Source organism: Manis javanica, chromosome 14 (assembly GCF_040802235.1).
Source record: "Manis javanica isolate MJ-LG chromosome 14, MJ_LKY, whole genome shotgun sequence".
NCBI lineage: Eukaryota > Metazoa > Chordata > Mammalia > Pholidota > Manidae > Manis > Manis javanica.
The window spans coordinates 78,824,994-78,847,116 of record NC_133169.1 but is presented as its reverse complement, the minus strand read 5'-3'; the positions used below and the strand labels follow the sequence as shown (position 1 = coordinate 78,847,116).

Sequence of the window (22,123 nt, the reverse complement as noted above, 5' to 3'; positions counted from 1 at the left end):
CTGTCCTTAAGGACCATCTTGTGTTTTGTTTTTTTTCCTTCTTAATAAACTGGGGTAGGGCATGGTTATAGTATTTTTTCAGCTCTCTGAAAAATGAATTGGTAGTGATAAAATGATGGTAGGAGGACCCAGTAGGAGGCTGTTTGGTTAAAACTTCCATCTGTAATAAGGGAGAGTTGATAGCCTGAATTGTTACAGTGATCATAGAAATAAAGAGAAGTAAATAATTCAGGAGATTTTGGGGAGAATAATTTTGGTGATCATATGTCTAGTGTGAGGGGTAAAGAATAGAGTGGAGTCAAGGATGTCATACAGGTTTCTGTGTGTGGATGGTGGTGCCATTGTCAGGGAGAATGGGAAGAGTGGTTATGTTGGGAAGAAGAATAAAGTTTTGGTTGTGTTGAGTTTGAGTTGACTGGGAAATCTCCGTGGAACTAAGAGACTTCTGAAGTGTAGATCTAGAATTAAGATATGGAGATCTAGGTGGATGGAAATTGAAGTCAGGAGGATGGTGAAAATTGCCTTGGGCGAGAGGGTAGGTTAAGGAGAGCAGAGGGCTGAGGTCCAACCTTAGAGGAACACCAACATTTAAAGGCTGGGCAAAGATAGAAGTCACACAGAGGGGATGGATAGCTGGGACAGCCGACTGGTAGATAGAGGGAAGTATTTGGTAAAGGAATGTATGGTGGGACAATGTGAGATTTTGTAACTTGTATCACACTGTGTTACAGTTTTGTTTGCTGCTCTGGATTGTGAGCTATGTGAGCACAGGGATATTTCTGTGTCTCTATCACTTAGCATGTTCAGCCTTGCCATTAGCCATAGTGACCATGGGTGAAATAAAACTGCTTTTCCTTAAGATATTTTTCTGCTACTTCCCAGAAAATTATACAGTTCTCTATGGTGATAGGATAAATGACATTCCCTTGGAGTTGTGTAATGCATGTTTGTGCAGCTCTAGTCAGAGGACGTGAACACAGTGCTGTCGCTCAGTAAAACTGATTATATTTAAATTTTCCTGCATTTATTCATACTTTATTTTTTACTTTCGTATGTATGTCTTTTGTTTGTTTTCTACCGTGATCCTAGAAGGCCTGTCACTTAGGTGTCATTCATGAATTTCACTTTGTGCAGAGATAATTGAGTTGTAGACAACTGAAGTGCCTCCTGAAAGGATTTGTAGGGAATAAATATCAGAGTAGGGATTCAAATTTAGATGCCTGATCCTGGTTCATTCTTCTGTCTCCTAAATCACATTGCTTTTACAGTTTCTTGTTATAATCTTTATCCTTGTTTGAGCCTTAATTTTGTATTATACTTTTAAGGGCAGGGCGATGTAGACCTGGAATTTGTTTCCGGCTGTTCAGTAGACTCCGATTTCAGAATATGTTGGAATTTCAGACTCCAGAACTTTTGAGAATGCCATTACAGGTAGAAATTTACTTAACTCTAAAAGGCTGTTTTTATGGGTGAGGGAGGAGAGGGCTCATTACAACTGTACTAATTGGGCTTTAGATAATCAATTTATGAACAAAATTACAATATATATATTTTAGAGGGTGGCTATATGAATATTTTTTTCTGTATGAAAAATTTAACTCAGAAGCCTCCAAAAATATAAAGAATTATTTGAGTGCATTTAGATTTTGGTATAGCTTATAAATATATTGTTTTTTTCAATGCAACATGCTGGGAGTCTGTCGACCACATAGTGTTTAACTTTTGTGATCTCAATGAGGATTAGAAAATAAATTATTTAAGGTCCAAAAGATGATACCAAAAAAATCTCAATTTAAAATACTGAGATTACCTTGGTAATCTTGGTTCACTGAGAATTCCTGGCCTTTATTAACTGTTTTCCTTTAGATTTTCTGATTTCATGGAACAATCAGACACTGTGTAGTATCTAGAGAAAACAGTACATTCATTACTTTGATTCTCTGTGGTGCCGAGCTAGATGCTGGCTTCCGAACCTTTAAAGAGAAAGTGAATGAGATAGGTGACTTCTCATTTTTCAATGCCTGTATGCCATTTTCTATTCTTCTTAAAATAAAATACATAATTCTTAACATGAGTCTTAAGTTATTTCTCCTGTTTATATCTCTGGTTTTAATTTTTAATTCCTGCCTTTCCCCATCTCTTTCAAATCACACCAGTGGTTTGAATTTCTCAAGCACGTCTTGTTTCTTTCTTAGGGCCTCTTAGGGCTTCATACGTGCTGTCTACTCTCCCTAGAGTCCTCCCCCTATTCCTTTTATAATTAATTCCTACTCAATCTTTGCATCTTAGTTTAAGTGTTGTTAACTCAGAAAAATTGTCTTTGACTTCCCATGGCTTCCTTCTCCTGCTCTTTGCTGAACTTGTTATAACAAGACATTTTTCTCCCTACTGTTCATTTTAACTAAAGACGAGTATAGTGGTATGCATTTGGGAACTACAGTTTCCTATGATTTCTTTAAAAATAAAAATCAATTGTAAATTTCAATATTTCAAAATTGTTTGCTGTTCTTATTTACAGGAACTTTGTTTACATACCAAGCTGTTAGCTCCAGTTAATTGTCCTATTGCTGATTTCCTTATGAAAGCTCCTGAACCTCCACCAGCTTTAATTGTAAGAAATGCTGTACAAATGCTTAAGGTTGGTGTCCTGATAGCTTTATTTTACCTATTTTACTTGAAATGTAACCAAATGAGAATTCATCTTAACTAATTTTGTACTTGAAAAAGTTATCTTAAATAATTATGTACTTTAAGTAGTACTTTCATGATAATTTTAGTAAAACAGTAGGTGTAAGTTTTTTTATATATTTGAAGCAAAATGTATTTATAGTAAGATGTAGCAAAAGAAAAGTTAAATTCTTATTTCCTGTGGATTTTTAAGGATGTGGTTTGATTACACATTGTCTTTAGTCATGTCAAATGACTTTTTTATGCTTTTATTTAGAAAATAGATGCAATGGATGCATGGGAAGATCTCACTGAACTCGGGTATCATTTGGCTGACTTGCCAGTAGAACCACATCTTGGTAAAATGGTGCTGTGTGCTGTTGTTTTAAAGTGTCTGGACCCCATCCTTACAATTGCCTGCACGCTAGCCTATCGAGATCCTTTTGTACTGCCAGCACAGGCCTCTCAAAAATGTGCAGCTATGCTTTGTAGGAAACGATTCACTGCAGGAACTTTCAGTGACCATATGGCACTTCTAAGAGCATTTCAGGTACTGTTATTGTCATTTTATTTCTGAAAATGTTGCTGGTTAAGCACATTTATGAGGGAAGCATAAGAAATTGAAAAAGATATGATTCCATTAATTTTGTTTCATTATAAAGTCACATTTTATTAACAGCCCAGGAAAACATCTTCCTACTGTTAATATGTTAAAATTATCATTGTTTTCTCTACTTTTTTGTCTTTCATTTTTCCTAATTTTCTCCTTGTAGGAATATGTGTGTGTGTGTGTATTTATTTTTATTTATACTCATATTTATTTTTTAATACCTAAGTTCCTTTCAGTCATATCTTGGGCAAGGAATGCTCTAAAAGTTTAGTTAAAAAGTTGCATATTATTTAAAGTATATAGAATAAAACTTGGGGGAAAATTATCTTGAATTTGGTACCTCTTTGTTGTATTTTTTTCTTTTTTTCTTGTGTGCTCAAGACACTATGCTAAGAACTTAATCTTATAAAGCAACATCCGAACATAACCAACTTTTAAGATAACAGTAGTGAGAAATCAAAGAAAGTGACAAATGGTGAAAAAAAAGATAAGGAAGGTAGGACTCTGATGAAGGGAAATGATATATAATTTAGAAATTTAAATAGGTGAGGAAGAATATAATTTCTTGAAAAGGTGGACATGTTATTTATTTTCTTGAATGTAGGCTGTGCCTATACATTAAAAAAAATTTCATTTTGTTTATGCAGAAAGTACTCTTTTCCAAGCATACAGGGTTTTTTCAGTACATCCAAAAAAAATTGCGAGTTCTTTTGTAAGCGTTACTGAACAATGGATGATACATTAGTATTAATTAAGTCTATTAGAAACCACATATTAGAGTAGATTCGTTGTGTGATAATGGTTGAGGGAGATTGTGAGTAGGATTCCTATCTGTTCTTTGCTTTATCCTAAGCTTCTTCAAAAGCAGAGAGTACAAATTACTGGGTTGGTCTTTGTGATATATTCCCGAGCAAGTGATTTCATTTTCAAGGAGCATTCTTGTACTGATAGATGGTTTCTAGAAATCCCACTTTCCATTCTCAGACAGATTAAGAGGTTGATATACAGGTTATTTTTGGAGGACCAGCATGGCAGGATTCTTAGATAAAACTGGTATTAAGGGCGGCGGGAGGAAGGCAGGAGGCTGCTGGGCCGTGCGCGGGCTGCCGCTGGGGAAGGGACCCTAAGGTGTCTGCTGCGGCTTGTCTGTCACTCGCGCGGACTGGGGTGCCAGGACCATGGGTCCGCTCCCCTGAGGCGGAGGTCGTGGGCAGGATGGTAGGAGGCCCGCGAGAGGCTGCTGCGGAAGCCGCGGGCCCGTGACTGGGCACCAGACGGCCGGCGGCGGCACCACCACCACCACCACCACCACCATCACTACCATGTCGCGCTCGGTGTTGCAGCCCAGTCAGCAGAAGCTGGCGGAGAAGCTCACCATCCTCAATGACCAGGGCATCGGCATGCTCACCCGCCTCTACAACATCAAGAAGGCATGTGGAGACCCCAAGGCAAAACCATCCTACCTTATTGACAAAAACCTGGAATCTGCTGTGAAGTGCATAGTCAGAAAGTTCCCTGCTCTAGAAACCCGCAACAACAATCAACAGCTTGCACAACTTCAGAAAAAAAATCTGAGATTCTGAAAAATTTGGCATTATACTACTTCACATTTGTAGATGTTATGGAATGTAAGGACCATGTTTGTGAATTGCTGAATACTATTGATGTTTGCCAAGTCTTCTTTGATATTACTGTAAACTTTGATTTAACAAAAAACTACTTAGATTTGATCATAACCTATACAGCACTAATGATGCTGCTGTCTCGAATTGAAGAAAGGAAGGCAATCATTGGATTATACAACTATGTGCATGAAATGACCTGTGGAGCAAGTGACCGAGAATACCCACGTCTTGGTTAGATGATTGTGGATTATGAAAACCCTTTAAAGAAGATGATGGAAGTATTTGTACCCCATAGCAAGTCTCTTTCAGATGCACTAATTTCTCTTCAGATGGTGTATCCTCGAAGGAATCTGTCAGCTGACCAGTGGAGAAACGCCCAATTACTGAGTCTCATCAGTGCACCCAGTACAAATGCTCAGTCCTGCACAGTTTGACACTATGCCTTGTGAATACCTCTCTTTGGATGCAATGGAAAAGTGGATTATATTTGGCTTTATTTTATGTCATGGGATCCTAAATACTGATGCGACAGCACTGAACCTTTGGAAGCTAGCTCTTCAAAGTAGCTCTTGCCTCTCACTCTTTCAAGATGAAGTTTTCCATATTCATAAAGCTGCAGAAGACTTATTTGTAAATGTAAGAAGCTATAATAAGCTCACTAATGACATAAGAGAATGCAAAGAGGCAGCTGTGTCACATGCTGGTTCAATGCACAGAGAAAGACGCAAGTTTTTAAGGTCTGCACTGAAAGAGTTGGCTACTGTCCTTTCTGATCAACCTGGCTTGCTGGGTCCCAAGGCACTTTTTGTTTTTATGGCATTATCCTTTGCCCGTGATGAAATTATCTGGCTACTTCGTCATGCAGATAATATGCCAAAGAAGAGTGCAGATGACTTTATAGATAAGCACATTGCTGAATTAATATTTTAGATGGAAGAGCTCAGAGCACATGTAAGAAAATATGGACCTGTAATGCAGAGGTATTATGTACAGTACCTTTCTGATTTTGATGCTGTTGTCCTCAATGAACTTGTACAGAATCTTTCTGTTTGCCCTGAAGATGAATCAATTATCATGTCCTCTTTTGTTAATACTACGACTTCCCTAAGTGTAAAACAAGTTGAAGATGGGGAAGTATTTGATTTCAGAGGAATGAGATTAGATTGGTTTAGATTACAGGCATATACTAGTGTCTCTAAGGCTTCACTTAGCCTTGCAGATCACAGAGAACTTGGAAAGATGATGAATACGATAATTTTTCATACAAAAATGAATTCCACTCCTTGGTGGAAATGTTGGTGGAAACATCAGATCTCTCCATATTTTGTTTTTATAGTCGTGCTTTTGAGAAGATGTTTCAACAATGTTTGGAGTTACCCTCTCAGTCAAGATACTCAATTGTGTTTCCATTGCTTTGCACTCATTTTATGAGTTGCACACATGAACTGTGTCCAGAAGAGCGACATCGTATTGGAGATCGCAGTCTTTCCTTATGTAATATGTTCCTGGGTGAAATGGCCAAACAAGCTCAAAATCTCATCACTGATATTTGCACAGAACAGTGTACTCTTAGTGATCAGTTGCTGCCCAAGCATTGTGCCAAAACCATTAGTCAAGCAGTGAATAAGAAGTCAAAAAAACAGACTGGTAAGAAAGGGGAACCTGAAAGGGAAAAACCAGGTGTTGAGAGCATGAGGAAAAACAGACTGGTAGTGACCAACCTTGACAAATTGCACACTGCACTTTCTGAGTTGTGTTTCTCTATAAATTATGTACCAAACATGGTGGTTTGGGAGCATACCTTTACCCCAAGAGAATATTTAACTTCTCATCTGGAAATCCGCTTTACTAAGTCAATTGTTGGAATGACTATGTATAGCCAAGCCACACAGGAAATTGCAAAACCATCAGAGCTTCTAACAAGTGTAAGAGCTTACATGACTGTACTCCAGTCCTTAGAAAACTATGTGCAAATTGATATTACAAGAGTATTTAATAATGTTCTTCTTCAACAAACACAACACTTAGACAGTCATGGAGAGCCAACTATTACAAGTCTATACACAAATTGGTACTTGGAAACTTTGTTAAGACAAGTCAGCAATGGTCATATAGCTTATTTCCCTGCGATGAAAGCATTTGTGAACTTACCTACAGAAAATGAATTAACATTCAGTGCAGAGGAATATTCTGACATATCAGAAATTAGGTCATTATCAGAACTGCTAGGCCCATATGGTATGAAGTTCCTAAGTGAAAGCCTTATGTGGCATATTTCTTCACAAGTTGCTGAACTTAAGAAACTTGTGGTGGAGAATGTTGATGTGCTCACACAAATGAGGACCAGCTTTGACAAACCAGACCAGATGGCTGCACTCTTTAAGAGATTATCATCTGTTGACAGTGTCTTGAAGAGGATGACAATAATTGGTGTAATTTTATCCTTCAGATCATTGGCACAAGAAGCGCTTAGAGATGTCTTATCCTACCACATTCCTTTTCTTGTAAGTTCAATTGAAGATTTCAAGGATCACATTCCAAGGGAAACGGATATGAAGGTTGCAATGAATGTGTATGAATTATCTTCAGCTGCTGGATTACCTTGTGAAATTGATCCTGCTTGGTGGTAGCTCTCTCCTCGCAGAAATCAGAAAACCTAAGTCCAGAAGAAGAATATAAGATTGCCTGCCTCCTCATGGTCTTTGTGGCAGTTTCTTTGCCAACACTGGCCAGTAATGTCATGTCTTAGTATAGCCCTGCTGTAGAAGGGCACTGCAATAACATACATTGCTTGGCCAAAGCCATCAACCAGATCACTGCCGCTTTGTTTACAATCCACAAAGGAAGCATTGAAGACCGTCTTAAAGAATTTCTAGTGCTTGCATCCTCCAGTCTACTGAAAATTGGCCAGGAGACAGATAAAACAACAACAAGAAATAGAGAATCTGTTTATTTACTGCTAGATATGATTGTGCAAGAATCCCCGTTTCTGACAGTGGATCTTTTGGAATCTTGTTTTCCTTACGTCGACTGCTGAGAAATGCATACCGTGCTGTCTACAAGCAAAGTGTTACATCTTCTGCATAAAGTATCTCCTTATTGAAGACAAGCACGCATTTTTGTCTCCTAGGTTTTACCTGTAAACTGTGGATCTCTTTTACCTTAAGGCCTGAAAAACAGTTTTGTGGATTATAAATTTCTTTCATACGGTTGTATTTTCTGATCACTGGTTTCGTAATATGGTTGTATTACAGTACTTGACTGATTTAGGTTACACATTCACTGAATTCACTGAAATTATTCCTATAATTTTAGAGTATCATTTGTTTGGAAAATGTTATCTCTATGTTTTTGATATTTGATAATGAAAATAACCCTTTGTTTGTTTATTTCTGAAAAAAATTGTATTTAGTGATTATTTTAGATAGTGGTATTACAGCATTCATCTGTGTGTAAATTATTTCATATAGGGAAGAGTTCTGATCTGTACCTATGGTTCTTATTGAAAACAAAAACTGAATGTGCATTTCTGTGATGTTATGAATACATTTCTACTTTATTTTGAAACATTTGCCAAACTAAATACTATAACACTGTATAACATTAAAAATGTTAAAGGACTGCTTAGCATTAGAAGCAGACTGTGTTCCAAAATTCTGAAACAGCAGCATATGTTGTTGCTTGTATAAAGCCTAGTGATAATTTTTAGAATAAAATTCCATGGTGCCCTGTTGGCATTAGCACTACCATTGTACCCTGCTGTATAATAAACAATCTTAGACATTTATCCACTGTTGATACAAATGTTAGTCCTTAACCACTTTTTATATGTTTTAAATTTTTGAAATTCAAGTGTATGTGCCATAACATAAAATAAACACTAGACTGGAAAACAAAAACAAAAAACTAGTATTATGAGGGCTTAGTTGAAAACCTCCCATACTTTGATGGAGGGAAATTAGCAGACACACCTTAAAAGGTAAATATTTTTATATAGCTGGTCATTTAGGTTACCTGGTACTTAGTTCTCATTGGGATTTTATTTTCTCATTGGCTTTCATAGCATTTGAGTGTAAATTAACTAATGATAAATTTTATTGGATTATGAAGTATTAGATTTTACTTTTTATATCTGTTTTTAAATTATTTTTTAAAACAGATATAATTGAAATATAACATTAGTTGCAGGTGTATAACAATTTATATATATTGTAAAATCATCAGTAAGTCTAGTTATCTATCACCATACATAGTTACAGGGTTTTTTTCTTGTATTGAGAACTTTTTCTTTTTTAATGTGTTTATCTACTATTTATTTCATGGGAAAGGCTTCTGGTCAATAGTAAACTATTAGTAGCTAAGTTTATGGGTAGTCAAAAGTTATACAGGAAATTTTTTAACATTAAAGTATTGCTGATACACCATCTTATGTTGGTTTCAAATATGCAACACAGTGGTTCAACAGCTACCCATAATTACATCCTCAACCCCTTTAGTGCTATTACTGTCAATGTAGTAAGATGTTACAGAATCATTGACTATATTCTCCATGCTGTACTACCGTCCCCGTGACTAACTTATATTGTGGTTGCGAATTATAGTGCCCCTTTATCCTCCTTCCTCTACCTCACCACCCTCCTCACCCCCTCTCCCTGGGTAACCACTAGTCCCTTCTTGGTGTCTATGAGTCTACTGCTATTTTGTTCCTTCTGTTTTGCTTTGATTTTATACTCCACAGACAAGTGAAATCATATGGTATTTGTCTTTCTCCACCTGGCTTATTTCACTGAGCATAATACTCTCTAGATCCATCCACATTGTTGCATATGGGAGGATTTCTTTTCTTTTTAAGGCTGAATAATATTTCATTGTGTATATGTATCACATCTTCTTTATCCATTCATCTATTGATAGATACTTAGGTTGCTTCTGTATCTTGGCTATTGCAAATAGTGCACAATAAACATGGAGGTGCATGAGTCTTTTTGAATCAGGGATCTTGTTTTCTTTCGGTAAATTCCTAGGAGTGGAATGACTGGGTCAAATGGTATTTCTAATATTAGTTTTCTTTTTTTCTTTCCTTAAGGTATCATTGATATACAATCTTATGCTCAGGTTTCACATGAGCAACACTGTGGTTACTACATTTCCCCCATTATCAAGTCCCCACCACATACCCCATTACAGTCACTGTGCTATACTTCCTTCCCCATGCCCTATATTATGTGTGCTAATCATAATGCCCCTTAATTCCCTTATCCTCCCTCCCTTCCCACCCATCTTTCCCAACCCCTTTCCCTTTAGTAACCACTAGTCCATTCTTGGGTTCTGTGAGTCTGCTGCTGTTTTGTTCCTTCAGTTCTTGCTTTGTTGTTATACTCCACAGATGAGTGAAGTTATTTGGTACTTGTCTTTCTCCACCTGGCTTATTTCACTGAGCATAATACCCTCTAGCGCCATTCATATCGTTGCAGATGGTAGGATTTGTTTTCTTCTTATGGCTGAATAATATTCCATTGTGTATATGTACCACATCTTTTTTATCCATTCATCTGCTGATGAACACTTAGGTTGCTTCCATGTCTTGGCTATTGTAAACAATGCTGCGATAAACATAGGAGTGATACGTGTTTTTGAATCTGTAATCCTGTTTTCTTAGGATAAATTCCTAGGAGTGAAATTCCCAGGTCAAATGGTATTTCTATTTTTAGTTTTTTGAGGAACCTCCATACTGTTTTCCACAACGGTTGAACTAATTTACATTCTCACCAGCAGTGTAGGAGGATTCCCCTTTCTCCACATTCTTGCCAGCATTTGTTTTTGTTTGTCTTTTGGATGTTGGCTGTCTAAACTGGTGTGAGGTGAGAACTCATTGTGGTTTTAATTTGCATTTTTCAGATGGTTAGCAATGTGGAGCATATGTGCCTGTTGTCCATCTGAATTTCTTATTTGGGATCTGTTCAGATCCCCTGCCCATTTTTTAATCAGGTTATTTGCTTTTTGGTTGTTGAGGCTCATGAGTTCTTTATATATTTTGGATATCAACCCCTTATCAGATGTCATTTATGAATATATTTTCCCATACTGTAGGATGCTTTTTTGTTCTACTGATGGTGTCCTTTGCAGTACAGAAGTTTAATGTAGCCCCATTTGTTCATTTTGGCTTTTGTTTCCCTTGCCTGAAGAGACGTGTTCATGAAAAAGTTGCTCATGTTTATATTCAGGAGAATTTTGCCTCTGTTTTCTGCTAAGAGTTTCATGGTTTCATGACTTACATTCAGGTCTTTGATTCATTTTGAGTTTTCTTTTGTTTATGGAGTTGGACAGTAATTCAGTTTCATTCTTTTACATGTAGCTGTCCAGTTTTGCCAGCACCAGTTGTTGAAGAGGCTGTCATTTCCCCATTGTGTGTTCATGGCTCCTTTATCATACATTAATTGGCCATATATGTGTGGGTTTATATCTGGGCTCTCTATTCTGTTCTGTGGCTCTGTTCTTGTGCCAGTACCAAATTGTCTTGATTACTGTGGCTTTGTAGTAGAGCTTGAAGTAGGGGAGCGTAATTCCCCCTACTTTATTTTTCCTTTTCAGGATTGTTTTGGCTATTCGGAGTCTTTTGTGATTCCAGATGAAGTTTAGAACTATTTGTTCTATTTTGCTGAAGAATGCTGTTGGCATTTTGATAGGGATTGCATTGAATCTGTAGGTTGCTTTAGGCAGGATGGCCATTTGACAATATTAATTCTTCCTACCCAAGAGCATGGGATGTATTTCCATTTATTAGTGTCCTCTTTAATTTCTCTCAAGAGTGTCTTGTAGTTTTCAGGGTATAGGTCTTTAACCTTGGTTAGGTTTATTCTTAGATATTTTATTCTTTTTGATGCAATTGTGAATGGAATTTTTTCCTGATTTCTCTTTCTGCTAGCTCATCGTTAGTGTACAGGAATGCAACAGATTTCTGTGTATTGATTTTGTACCATGCAACTTTGCTGAATTCAGATATTAGATCTAGTAGTTTAGGATTGGAGTCTTTAGGGTTTGATACGTACAATATCATGTCATCTACAAACAGTGACGGTTTAACTTCTTCCTTACCCATCTGGATGGCTTTTATTTCTTTGTGTTGTCTGATTGCTGTGGCTAAGGCCTCCAGAACTATGTTGAATAAAAGTGGGGAGAGTATGCATCCTTGTCTTGTTCCCGATCTTAAAGGAAGGTCTTTCAGGTTCTCGCTGTTAAGTATGATGTTGGCTGTGGGTTTGTCATATATGGCCTTTATTATGTTGCGGTACCTGCCCTCTATACCCATTTTGTTGAGAGTTTTTAGCATGAATGGATGTTGAATTTTGTCAAATGCTTTTTCAGTATCTATGGAGATGATCATGTGATTTTTGTTCTTTTTGTTGATATAGCGGATGATGTTGGATTTTTGAATATTGTACCATCCTTGCATCCCTGGGATGAATCCCACTTGATCATGATATATAATCCTCTTGATGTATTTTTGAATATGGTTTGCTAATGTTTTGTTGAGTATTTTTGCATCTATGTGCATCAGGGATATTGGTCTGTAGTTTTCTTTTTTTGTTCTGTCTTTGCCTGGTTTTGTATTAGAGTGATGCTGGCCTCATAGAATGAGTTTAGACATATTCCCTCCTCTTCTGTTTTTGGAAAACTTTAAGGAGAATGAATATTATGTCTCTTCTCTAATGTCTGCTAAAATTCAGCGGTGAATCCATCTAGTTCAGGGATTTTGTTCTTGGGTAGTTTTTTTGATTACCAATTCAATTTCATTGCTGGTAATTAGTCTGTTTAGATTTTCTGTTTCTTCCTGGGTCAGTCTTGGAAGGTTGTATTTTTCTAGAAAGTTGTCCATTTCTTCTAAGTTATCCAGTTTGTTAGCATATAACTTTTCATAGTATTCTCTAATAATTCTTTGTATTTCTGTGGTGTCTATCATGATTTTTCCTTTCTCATTTCTGATTCTGTTTATGTGTGTAGATTTCTCTTTTTTCTTGATAAGTTTACCTGCTAGGGGTTTATCTATTTTGTGTATTTTCTCAAAGAACCATCTCTTGGTTTCATTAATTTTTTTCTACTCTTTTATTCTTCTCAATTTTATTTATTTCTTCTCTGATCTTTATTATGTCCCCCTTTCTACTAACTTTGGGTCTCATTTGTTCTTTTTCCAGTTTCATTAATTGTGAATTTAAACTGTTCATTTGGGATAGTTCTTCCTTCTTTAAATAGGCCTGGATTGCTATATACTTTCCTCTTATACTTCACTGTGTCCCACAGAAGTTGGGCCTTTGCGCTGTTGTTTTCATTTGTCTCCATATATTACTGGGTTTCTGTTTTAGTTTGGTCATTGATCCATTAATTATTTAGGTGCATATTGTTAAGCCTCCATGTGTTTGTGAGCCTTTTTGTTTTCTTTGTACAATTTATTTCTAGTTTCATACCTTTGTGATCTGAGAAGTTGGTTGGTACAATATCAATCTTTTGAATTTACTGAGGCTCTTTTTGTGGCCTAGTATGTGATCTATTCTGGAAAATGATCCATGTGCACTTGATAAGAATGCGTATCCTGTTGCTTTTGGGTGGAGTTTTCTATAGATGTCTGTTAGTTTCATCTGTTCTAATGTGTTGTTTAGTGCCTCTGTCTCCTTACTTATTTTCTGTCTGCTGGATCTGTCCTTTGAAATGAGTGGTGTTTTGAAGTCTCCTAAAATGAATGCATTGCATTGTATTTCCCCCTTTAATTCTGTTAGTATTTTGCATATGAGGGTGCTCCTATGTTGGGTGCATAGATATTTATAATGGTTATATCCTCTTATTGGACTGACCCCTTTATCATTATATAATGTCCTTCTTTATCTTTTGTTACTTTCTTTGGTTTGAAGTCTGTTTTATCTGATACAAGTATTGCAACTCCTGCTTTTTTCTCCAATTGTTTGCATGAAATATCTTTTTCCATCCCCTCACTTTTAGTCTGTGTATGTCTTTGTGTTTGAAGTGAGTCTCTTGTTGGCAATACATAGATGATTCTTGCTTTTTTATGCCTTCTGTAACTCTTTATCTTATGATATGTGCATTCAGACCATTTACATTTAAGGTGAATGTCCATAGATATGTACTTATTGCCATTTCAGGCTTTGGAATATTAGTTACCAAAGGTTCAAGGGCAGCTTCTTTACTACCTAGAAGTCTACCATAACACTTATTATGCTGTTATAAACATAATCTGAAGACTCTTTCCCTCCCCCCAACTTCTTTTTCTTCCTCCTCCTTTCTTTATGTTAGGTGTCATATTCTGTACTCTTTGTGTATCACTTGACTGACTTTGTGGGTAGCTGATTTAATTTTGTATTTATTAGTAATTAATTGGTCTACTTTCTTTACTGCTGTTTTATTTTCTCTGGTGACAGCTATTTAGGCTTAGGAGCACTTCCATGTAGAGCATTCCCTTTAAAATACACTGTAGAGATGGTTTGTGGGAAGTAAATTCTGTCAACTTTTGCTTATCTGGGAATTGTTTAATTCCTCCTTCAAATTTAAATGATAACCCTGCCCGGTAGAGTATTCTTGGTTTGTGGCTCTTCTGCTTCATTGCATGAAATATATCATTCCACTCCCTTTTGGCCTATATGGTTTCTGTTGAGAAGTCCGATGACAGCCTGATGGGTTTTCATTTGTATGTGTTATTTTTTCTCTCTCTGGCTGCTATCCTTGTCCTCGATCTTTGTCATTTGCATTTTTATACATCTTGGTGTTGTCTTCCTTGGGTTCCTTGTGTTGGAAGATCTGTGCACTTCCATGGCCTGAGGGACTATTTCCTTCCCCAGATTAGGGAAGTTTTCAGCAATTACTTCTTCAAAGACACTTTCTATCCCTTTCTCTCTCTCTCTTCTTCTTCTGGTACCCATATAATGCAAATGTTATTCTGTTTGGATCGGTCACACATTTCTCTTAATATTCTTTCATTCCTAGAGATCCTTTTTTCTCTGTGTGCCTCAGCTTCTTTGGTATTCCTGTTCTCTGATTTCTATTCCATTTACCATCTCCTCTCCCTAATCTAATCTGCTTTGAAATCCCTCCATTGTATGTTTTATTTCAGCTACTGTATTTTTTAAGGTGTCTGTCTACCACCTATATTCGTCCCTTAGCTCTTGAGTATTTTTCTGTAGTTCCATTAGCATGCTTATGACTTTTATTTTGAATTCTTTTTCAGGAAGATTGGTGATTTCAGTCTCAGTGAGCCCTCTTTCTGGTGTTTGAGGGATTTTTGGTTGAGTAAGGTTCTTCTTTCTTTTCACAATCCTATTGGCTAATGAGAAATACTAGATTTGTTTAGGTGGTGCCGTCTAGTGCCCAGCAGCTCTGCTCTTTGGAGCTGCCCAGTACCTGGAGTGATGGCAGTGGTTGCAGGTGAGCGGCGCTAGTGTTTACTCTAAAGAGTGGGCCTTTTCCTGTTTTCTGGTTGCAGTGCCTGCCTCTGCTGTCAGGGCCAGTGAGCCATGTGCCCAGAGCAGCCTCTGGGTTAATCGCCTAAGCTGCCATGTGTGGGACTGCCCTTCAGCTGGTCTGGAGCAATGGTGGAGGTCACCAGCGAGTGGTGCCCATGTCGCTGGGAGGACAGAGCCCTTTCCTGCATCCCGGCTTCAGTGCCTGCCTCTGCTGTCACAGCCAGTGAGCTGTGCACAGCGGGCAGCCTCTGCATTAAACAGTGTAGTTGCTGTAGGTGGGGCTGCTCTCTGGCTGGTCTGGAGCGATGATGGGAGCAGTGAGTTTGTGTGCAGTTGCCAGCATGGAGGAAGAAGTGACAGGCTGCTTATTGTAGTAGGTGGTCTTGAGGCTGTGTTGCCAGCCAGGGGAATGGAGTGCCTGAGGCTCCTGAAAGTTCCCTACCAGCTTGGCTGAGTGTGCGGGGATGATTTTTGTCCACCTGTTCCTTCTTCTGAATCCTTTCCCTTTTAGCTACCCTCTCACTGTTGGGAAGTCTTTCAAAGTGCCTGCCTTTCTTTTGTTCCAGGGCAGCTGGTTGTATGAACCTGTTCGCAGTCTTAGTCTGACTTCAGTTTTCAGCTCCTCTAATCTCCAGAGCATCAAGTGATGTGGATATGTGCTCCCAGAGTAGATTTCTAGGGTTGGGTATTTAGTAGTCCTGGGCTTCTACTCCCTCCCTGCTCTGATTCTCTTCCTCCTGCTGGTGACCTGGGTGCAGCGAGTGCTCAGGTCCCACCAGGTTGCAGTTTTATTACTTTACCCTTTATCGTGAGATGTTAGATGTTCTCTTTTCGCCAATGTAGACTGGCTGATGCACTCTTATTTCTGGTCACTCTTTTAGGACTAATTGTATTTGCTGTATTTTCATATTATATGTAGTTTTGGGAGGAGATTTCTGCCTCACTTCTCACACTGCCATCTTTTGTCCTCTCAGGCCCTATTTTCAGCTTTTTGAGGAACCTCAGTGTTACTTTCACCAGTAGGTATACCAATTGACATTCTTACCAACAGTGTAGGAGGGTTCTCATTTGTCCACATCCTTGCCAGCATTTGTTGTTTCTTGTCTTGGTTAGTGGCCATTCTAACTGGTGTAAGGTGGTATCTCATTATGGTGTTAATTTGCATTTCTCTGATGATTAGCAATGTGGAGTATCTTTTCATGTGCCTGTTGACCATTTTTATTTCTTCTTTGGAGAAGTTTCTGTTTAGTACTCCACCTCCACCCATTTCTTTTTTTGTTATCATTAATATACAATTACATGCAGAACATTTTGTTTACTAGGCTCCCCCCTTCACCACCTCCCCTCCGCAATCCCCATTACAGTCACTGTCCATCAGTGTAGTAAGATGCTCTAGAATCACTACTGGTCTTCTCTGTGTTGTACAGCCCTCCCCATGACCCCTCACCACCCATTTTTTAATCAGGTTATTTGTTTTCTGGGTGTTGAGGCATATGAGTTTTTTTATATATTTGGATGTTAACCCTTTATCAGATGAGTCACTTATGAATATATTTTCCCATACTGTGAGATGCCTTTTAGTTCTGCTGATGGTGTCCTTTGCTGTACAGAAGCTTTTTAGTTTGTTGTAGTCCCACTTGTTCATTTTTTATTTTGTTTCCGTTACCCAAGGAGATGTGTCCAGGAAAAAATTGCTCATGCTTATAGTTAAGAGATTTTTCCCTGTGTTTTTTTCTAAGTCTTATGGTTTCATGATTTCCATTCAGGCCTTTGATCCATTTCAAGTTTTACTTTTGTGAATGGACTTAGACAATAATCCAGTTTCATTCTCTTACATGTAGCTCTCCAGTTTTTCTAACACCAGTTGCTGAAGATGCATATTCATGGCTCCTTTTAGTGTATAATAATTGTCCATAGATGCATGGGTTACTATCTGGGCTCTCTTTTCTGGTCCATTGATAAATGAGACTGTTTTTGTGCCAGTACCAAATTGTTTTGATTACTGTGGCTTTGTAGTAGAGCTTGAAGTTAGGTAGCACAATTCCCCCAGCTTTGTTCTTCTTTCTCAGGATTGCTTTGGCTATTTGGGGTCTTTTGTGGTTCCATATGAATTTTAGAATTATTTGTTCTAGTTTGTTGAAGAATGCTGTTGGTATTTTGATAGGGATTGCACTGAATCTGTAAATTGCTTTGGGCAGGATGGCTACTCTGACAGTATTAATTCTTCCTACCCATGAGTACAGGATGTATTTACATTTATTGGTGTCTTCTTTAGCTTTTCTCATGAGTGTCTTGTCATTTTCAGGCTATAGGTCTTTCACCTACTTGCTTATGTTTACTCCTAGGTATTTTATTCTTTTTGATGCAGTTTTAAATGGAGTTGTTTTCCTGATTTCTCTTTCTGCCATTTTCTCTGGTACAATCTGGAATGCATCAGATTTTTGTGTATTAATTTTGTATCCTGCAACTTTGCTGAATTCAGTTATTCTAACAGTTTTTGGGTGGATTCTTTAGGGTTTTCCATGTATCTTGTCGTATGCAAATAGTGATAGTTTAACTTCTTCCTTAGCATTCTGGATGCCTTTATCTCTTTTTTTTTTGTCTGATTGCTGGGGCTAGGACCTCCAGTAGTATGTTGAATAAAATTGGTGAGAGTGGGCATCCTTGTCTTGTTCCCAATCTTAGAGGAAAAGCTTTCAGCTTTTCACTATTAAGTATGCTGTTGGATTGGGTTTGTCATATATGGCCTTTATTATGTTGAGGTACTTACCCTCTACCCACTTTGTTAAAGAGTTTTTATCATGAACAGGTGTTAAATTTTGTCATATACTCTTTTAGCATCTATTGAGATTATCATGTGATTTTTGCTCCTCTTTTTGTTGATGTGATATATGATATTGATTTATGAATATTGTACCCTGCTTGCATCCCTGGAATAAATCCCACTTGGTCATGATAGATGATCTTATTTATATATTTTTGAATTCTGTTTGCTAGTATTTTGGTCAGGATTTTTGCATCTATGTTCATCAAGGATATTGGTCTATAATTTTCTTTTTCTTGTGGTCTCTTTGCCTGGTTTTGGTGTTAGAGTCGTGCTGGCATCATAGAATGAGATTGGAAGTATTACCTCCTCTTCTACTTTTTGGAATACTTTAAGAAGGATGGGTATTAGCTCTTCTTTAGATGGTTGGATGGTTGGTAGAATTCGCCTGCAAACCCACCTGAACCTGGCATTTTGTTTATTGGGAGTTTTTTGATTACCATTTCAATTTCATTGATGGTAATTGGTCTGTTCAAACTTTCTGTTTCTTCCTGGGTCAGTCTTGGAAGGTTATATTTTTCTAGGAAGTTGTCCATTTCTTCTAGGTTGTCCAATTTATTGGCATATAATTTTTCATAGTATTCTCTAATAATTCTTTGTATTTCTGTGGTGTCCATTGTGATTCTTCTTTTTTTCTTAACAATTTTGGTTATGTATGTGTGCACTCTTTTTTTTTTCTTCATAAGTCTGGCTTTGGTTTATCTATTTTTTAAAAAAATTTTCTCAAAGAACCAGCTCCTGGTTTCATTAATTTTTTTCTATTGTTTTATTCTTCTCTATTTTATTTATTTCTGCTCTGATTTTTTTTTTTTATTGAAGGGTAGTTGACACACAGTATTACATCAGTTTCAGGTGTACAACACAGTGATTTAACATTTATATACATGGTAATTCTAGGTACCAGATATCACCATACCAAGTTGTTACAATATTTTGACTATATTCCTTATGCTATATATTACATCCCGGTTACTTATTTATTTTACAATTGGAAGTGTGTACTTTTTTTTTTTTTTTTTTTGTGAGGGCATCTCTCATATTTATTGATCAAATGGTTGTTAACCACAATAAAATTCTGTATAGGGGGGTCAATGCCCAATGCACAATCATTAATCCACCCCAAGCCTAATTTTCGTCAGTCTCCAATCTTCTGAAGCATAACGAACAAGTTCTTACATGGAGAACAAATTCTTACATAATGAATAAGTTACATGTTGAACATTACAAGGACAGTCATCACAGAGGCTTTTGGTTTTGATCATGCATTTTGAACTATAAACAGTCAGTTCAAATATGAATATTCATTTGATTTTTATACTTGATTTATATGTGGATACCACATTTCTCTCTTTATTATTATTATTTTTAATAAAATGCTGAAGTAGTAGGTAGGTACAAGATAAAGGTAGAAAACATAGTTTAGTGTTGTAAGAGAGCAAATGTAGATGATCAGGTGTGTGCCTGTAGACTGTGTTAATCCAAGCTAGACAAGGGCAATAAAACATCCACGTATGCAGAAGATTTCTCTCAGAACAGCGGGGGGGAGGTTCTAAGCCTCACCTCTGTTGATCCCCATTTTCTCACCTGATGGCCCCCCTGCGACTGTGCCTGTCTTAGGTTATTCCTCCCTTGAGGAATCTTACCCATCTCTGGCTAACCAGTCATCTTCCGGGGCCATACAGGGAAATGTTAAGTTGGTAAGTTAGAGAGAAGCCTTATTGTTTGAAAAGGTTAGCTTTTTACTTCTTTGCATATTTTATGCCCTGTGGCTTCTATGCCCAGCATTTGTCTTGAGGTGTCTTTACCACTTGGAAGAATTATGATGCTTGGTAAATTCGATATGAGGCACGAATTCTACTTAAGGGTTATAATTAGGAAGGAAGAGGAAAAGCTATAGAAGTAGCAGGTGGAAGAAAACCTGGGAAGATTGATTATTTCTTTGACATACCTTCTTGTAGCGTAACTTCAGCATGTATAGGTTTTAAACTACTAATTAAATTGCACACACACATTAACATAATAGGAGTACAGTTACGTAACCAAAGTATACCTGTAATTACCAGCCATCTCCAGTGAAACCAAGAAAACCAGTTAGGCACCTTAGGCATTTGTGAAAACTTATCTATAATATGGTGAATATTGTCCAACTGAACTTGAACAGTCTGAGAGAAATCAGACAAATTAAAACAACCCATTCCTGGGGACTGTTCACATCCCATATGTTCTTTTAACAGTAAATAGTCTGTAGTTGTAAGATTTTGGAGCGCTACAATTTGCACTGCTCCTAATTCTTGGTTGAGATCCAACAGTTTAGATCCTGTCAAATTTGTTGTTTTGCTGTATGCACAGGCCAGCTTAGATATCTCCTTCTTCATTCCCATGGCAAGTCCAGGAACTGGTGGGATGAGTGCATCTACACCTGTAGCAGTGCATGGATCTTTGTTGGGGTTTTTGATGGTCATCTTCTGGCATGAGTCTTCCCGAGAGTGCTGGTGTTGGAAGTTCTTTTTCATATCGTATCTTAGTTCATTTTCGGGGTAGCCAAATTAGGCTTTGATCCTCTGTATAAACACAAACAGACCCTTTGCCTACACTTTTATATGCCCTTTATATCATTGTGTAGAACTCATTGGAGGTCACCACACAGGAACTGCTTTTTTTTTTTTTATCATTAATCTACACTTACATGATGCATATTTTGTTTACTAGGCTCTCCCCTATACCAGGTCCCCCCTATATACCCCTTTACAGTCACTGTCCATCAGCATAGCAAAATGTTGTAGAATCACTACTTGTCTTCTCTATGTTGTACAGCCCTCCCTTTTCTCCCCCCCCTGCATGCTAATCTTAATATCCCCCTTTTTCTCCCCCTCCCTTATCCCTCCCTACCCACCCATCCTCCCCAGTCCCTTTCCCTTTGGTACCTGTTAGTCCATTCTTGAGTTCTGTGATTCTGCTGCTATTTTGTTCCTTCAGTTTTTCCTTTGTTCTTATACTCCACAGATGAGTGAAATCATTTGGTATTTCTCTTTCTCTGCTTGGCTTGTTTCACTGAGCATAATACCCTCTAGCTCCATCCATGTTGCTGCAAATGGTAGGATTTGCCCTTTTCTTATGGCTGAGTAGTATTCCATTGTGTATATGTACCACATCTTCTTTATCCATTCATCTATCGATGAACATTTAGGTTGCTTCCACTTATTGGCTATTGTAAATAGTGCTGTGATAAACATAGGGGTGCATTGGTCTTTCTCATACTTAATTGCTGCATTCTTAGGGTAAATTCCTAGGAGTGCAATTCCTGGGTCAAATGGTAAGTCTATTTTGAGCATTTTGATGTACCTCCATACTGCTTTCCACAATGGTTGAACTAATTTACATTCCCACCAGCAGTGTAGGAGGGTTCACCTTTCTCCACAGCCTCGCCAACATTTGTTGTTGTTTGTCTTTTGGATGGCAGCCATCCTTACTGGTGTGAGGTGATACCTCATTGTAGTTTTAATTTGCATTTCTCTGATAATTAGCGATGTGGAGCATCTTTTCATGTGTCTGTTGGCCATCTGAATTTCTTCTTTGGAGAACCGTCTGTTCAGTTCCTCTGCCCATTTTTTTTTTTTTTTTTGAGAGGGCATCTCTCATATTTATTGATAAATGGTTGTTAACAACAATAAAATTCAGTATAGGGGGGTCAATGCTCAATGTACAATCATTAATCCATCTCAAGTCTAATTCTCGTCAGTCTCCAATCTTCTGAAGCATAACGAACAAGTTCTTACATGGTGAACAAATTCTTACATAGTGAATAAATTCTTACATGGTGAACAGTACAAGGGCATTCATCACAGAAACTTTCGGTTTTGATCACGCATTATGACCTATAAACAATCAGGTCAAATATGAATATTCATTTGATTTTTGTACTTGATTTATA

The 22,123-nt window shown here is 37.5% G+C and overlaps 1 protein-coding gene and 1 pseudogene across 3 annotated transcripts in view; both read left to right on the top strand.

The window, feature by feature from the left end:
• The window catches only part of YTHDC2 (YTH N6-methyladenosine RNA binding protein C2), a 132,354-nt gene that overhangs the window by 57,462 nt on the left and 52,769 nt on the right, over positions 1-22,123 (top strand). For all 3 annotated transcript variants that reach the window (XR_012124829.1, XM_073221099.1, XM_037017222.2), the window contains 3 exons: positions 1,326-1,431; positions 2,519-2,638; positions 2,945-3,217. Coding sequence is in view for 2 of the 3 variants with exons in the window: in XM_073221099.1 (XP_073077200.1) it covers positions 1,326-1,431; positions 2,519-2,638; positions 2,945-3,217 (499 nt within the window). In the remaining variant the exon portion in view is untranslated. The remainder of the gene's footprint in view (positions 1-1,325; positions 1,432-2,518; positions 2,639-2,944; positions 3,218-22,123) is intronic.
• LOC108388052 (nck-associated protein 1 pseudogene) lies at positions 3,314-8,689 on the top strand (annotated as a pseudogene).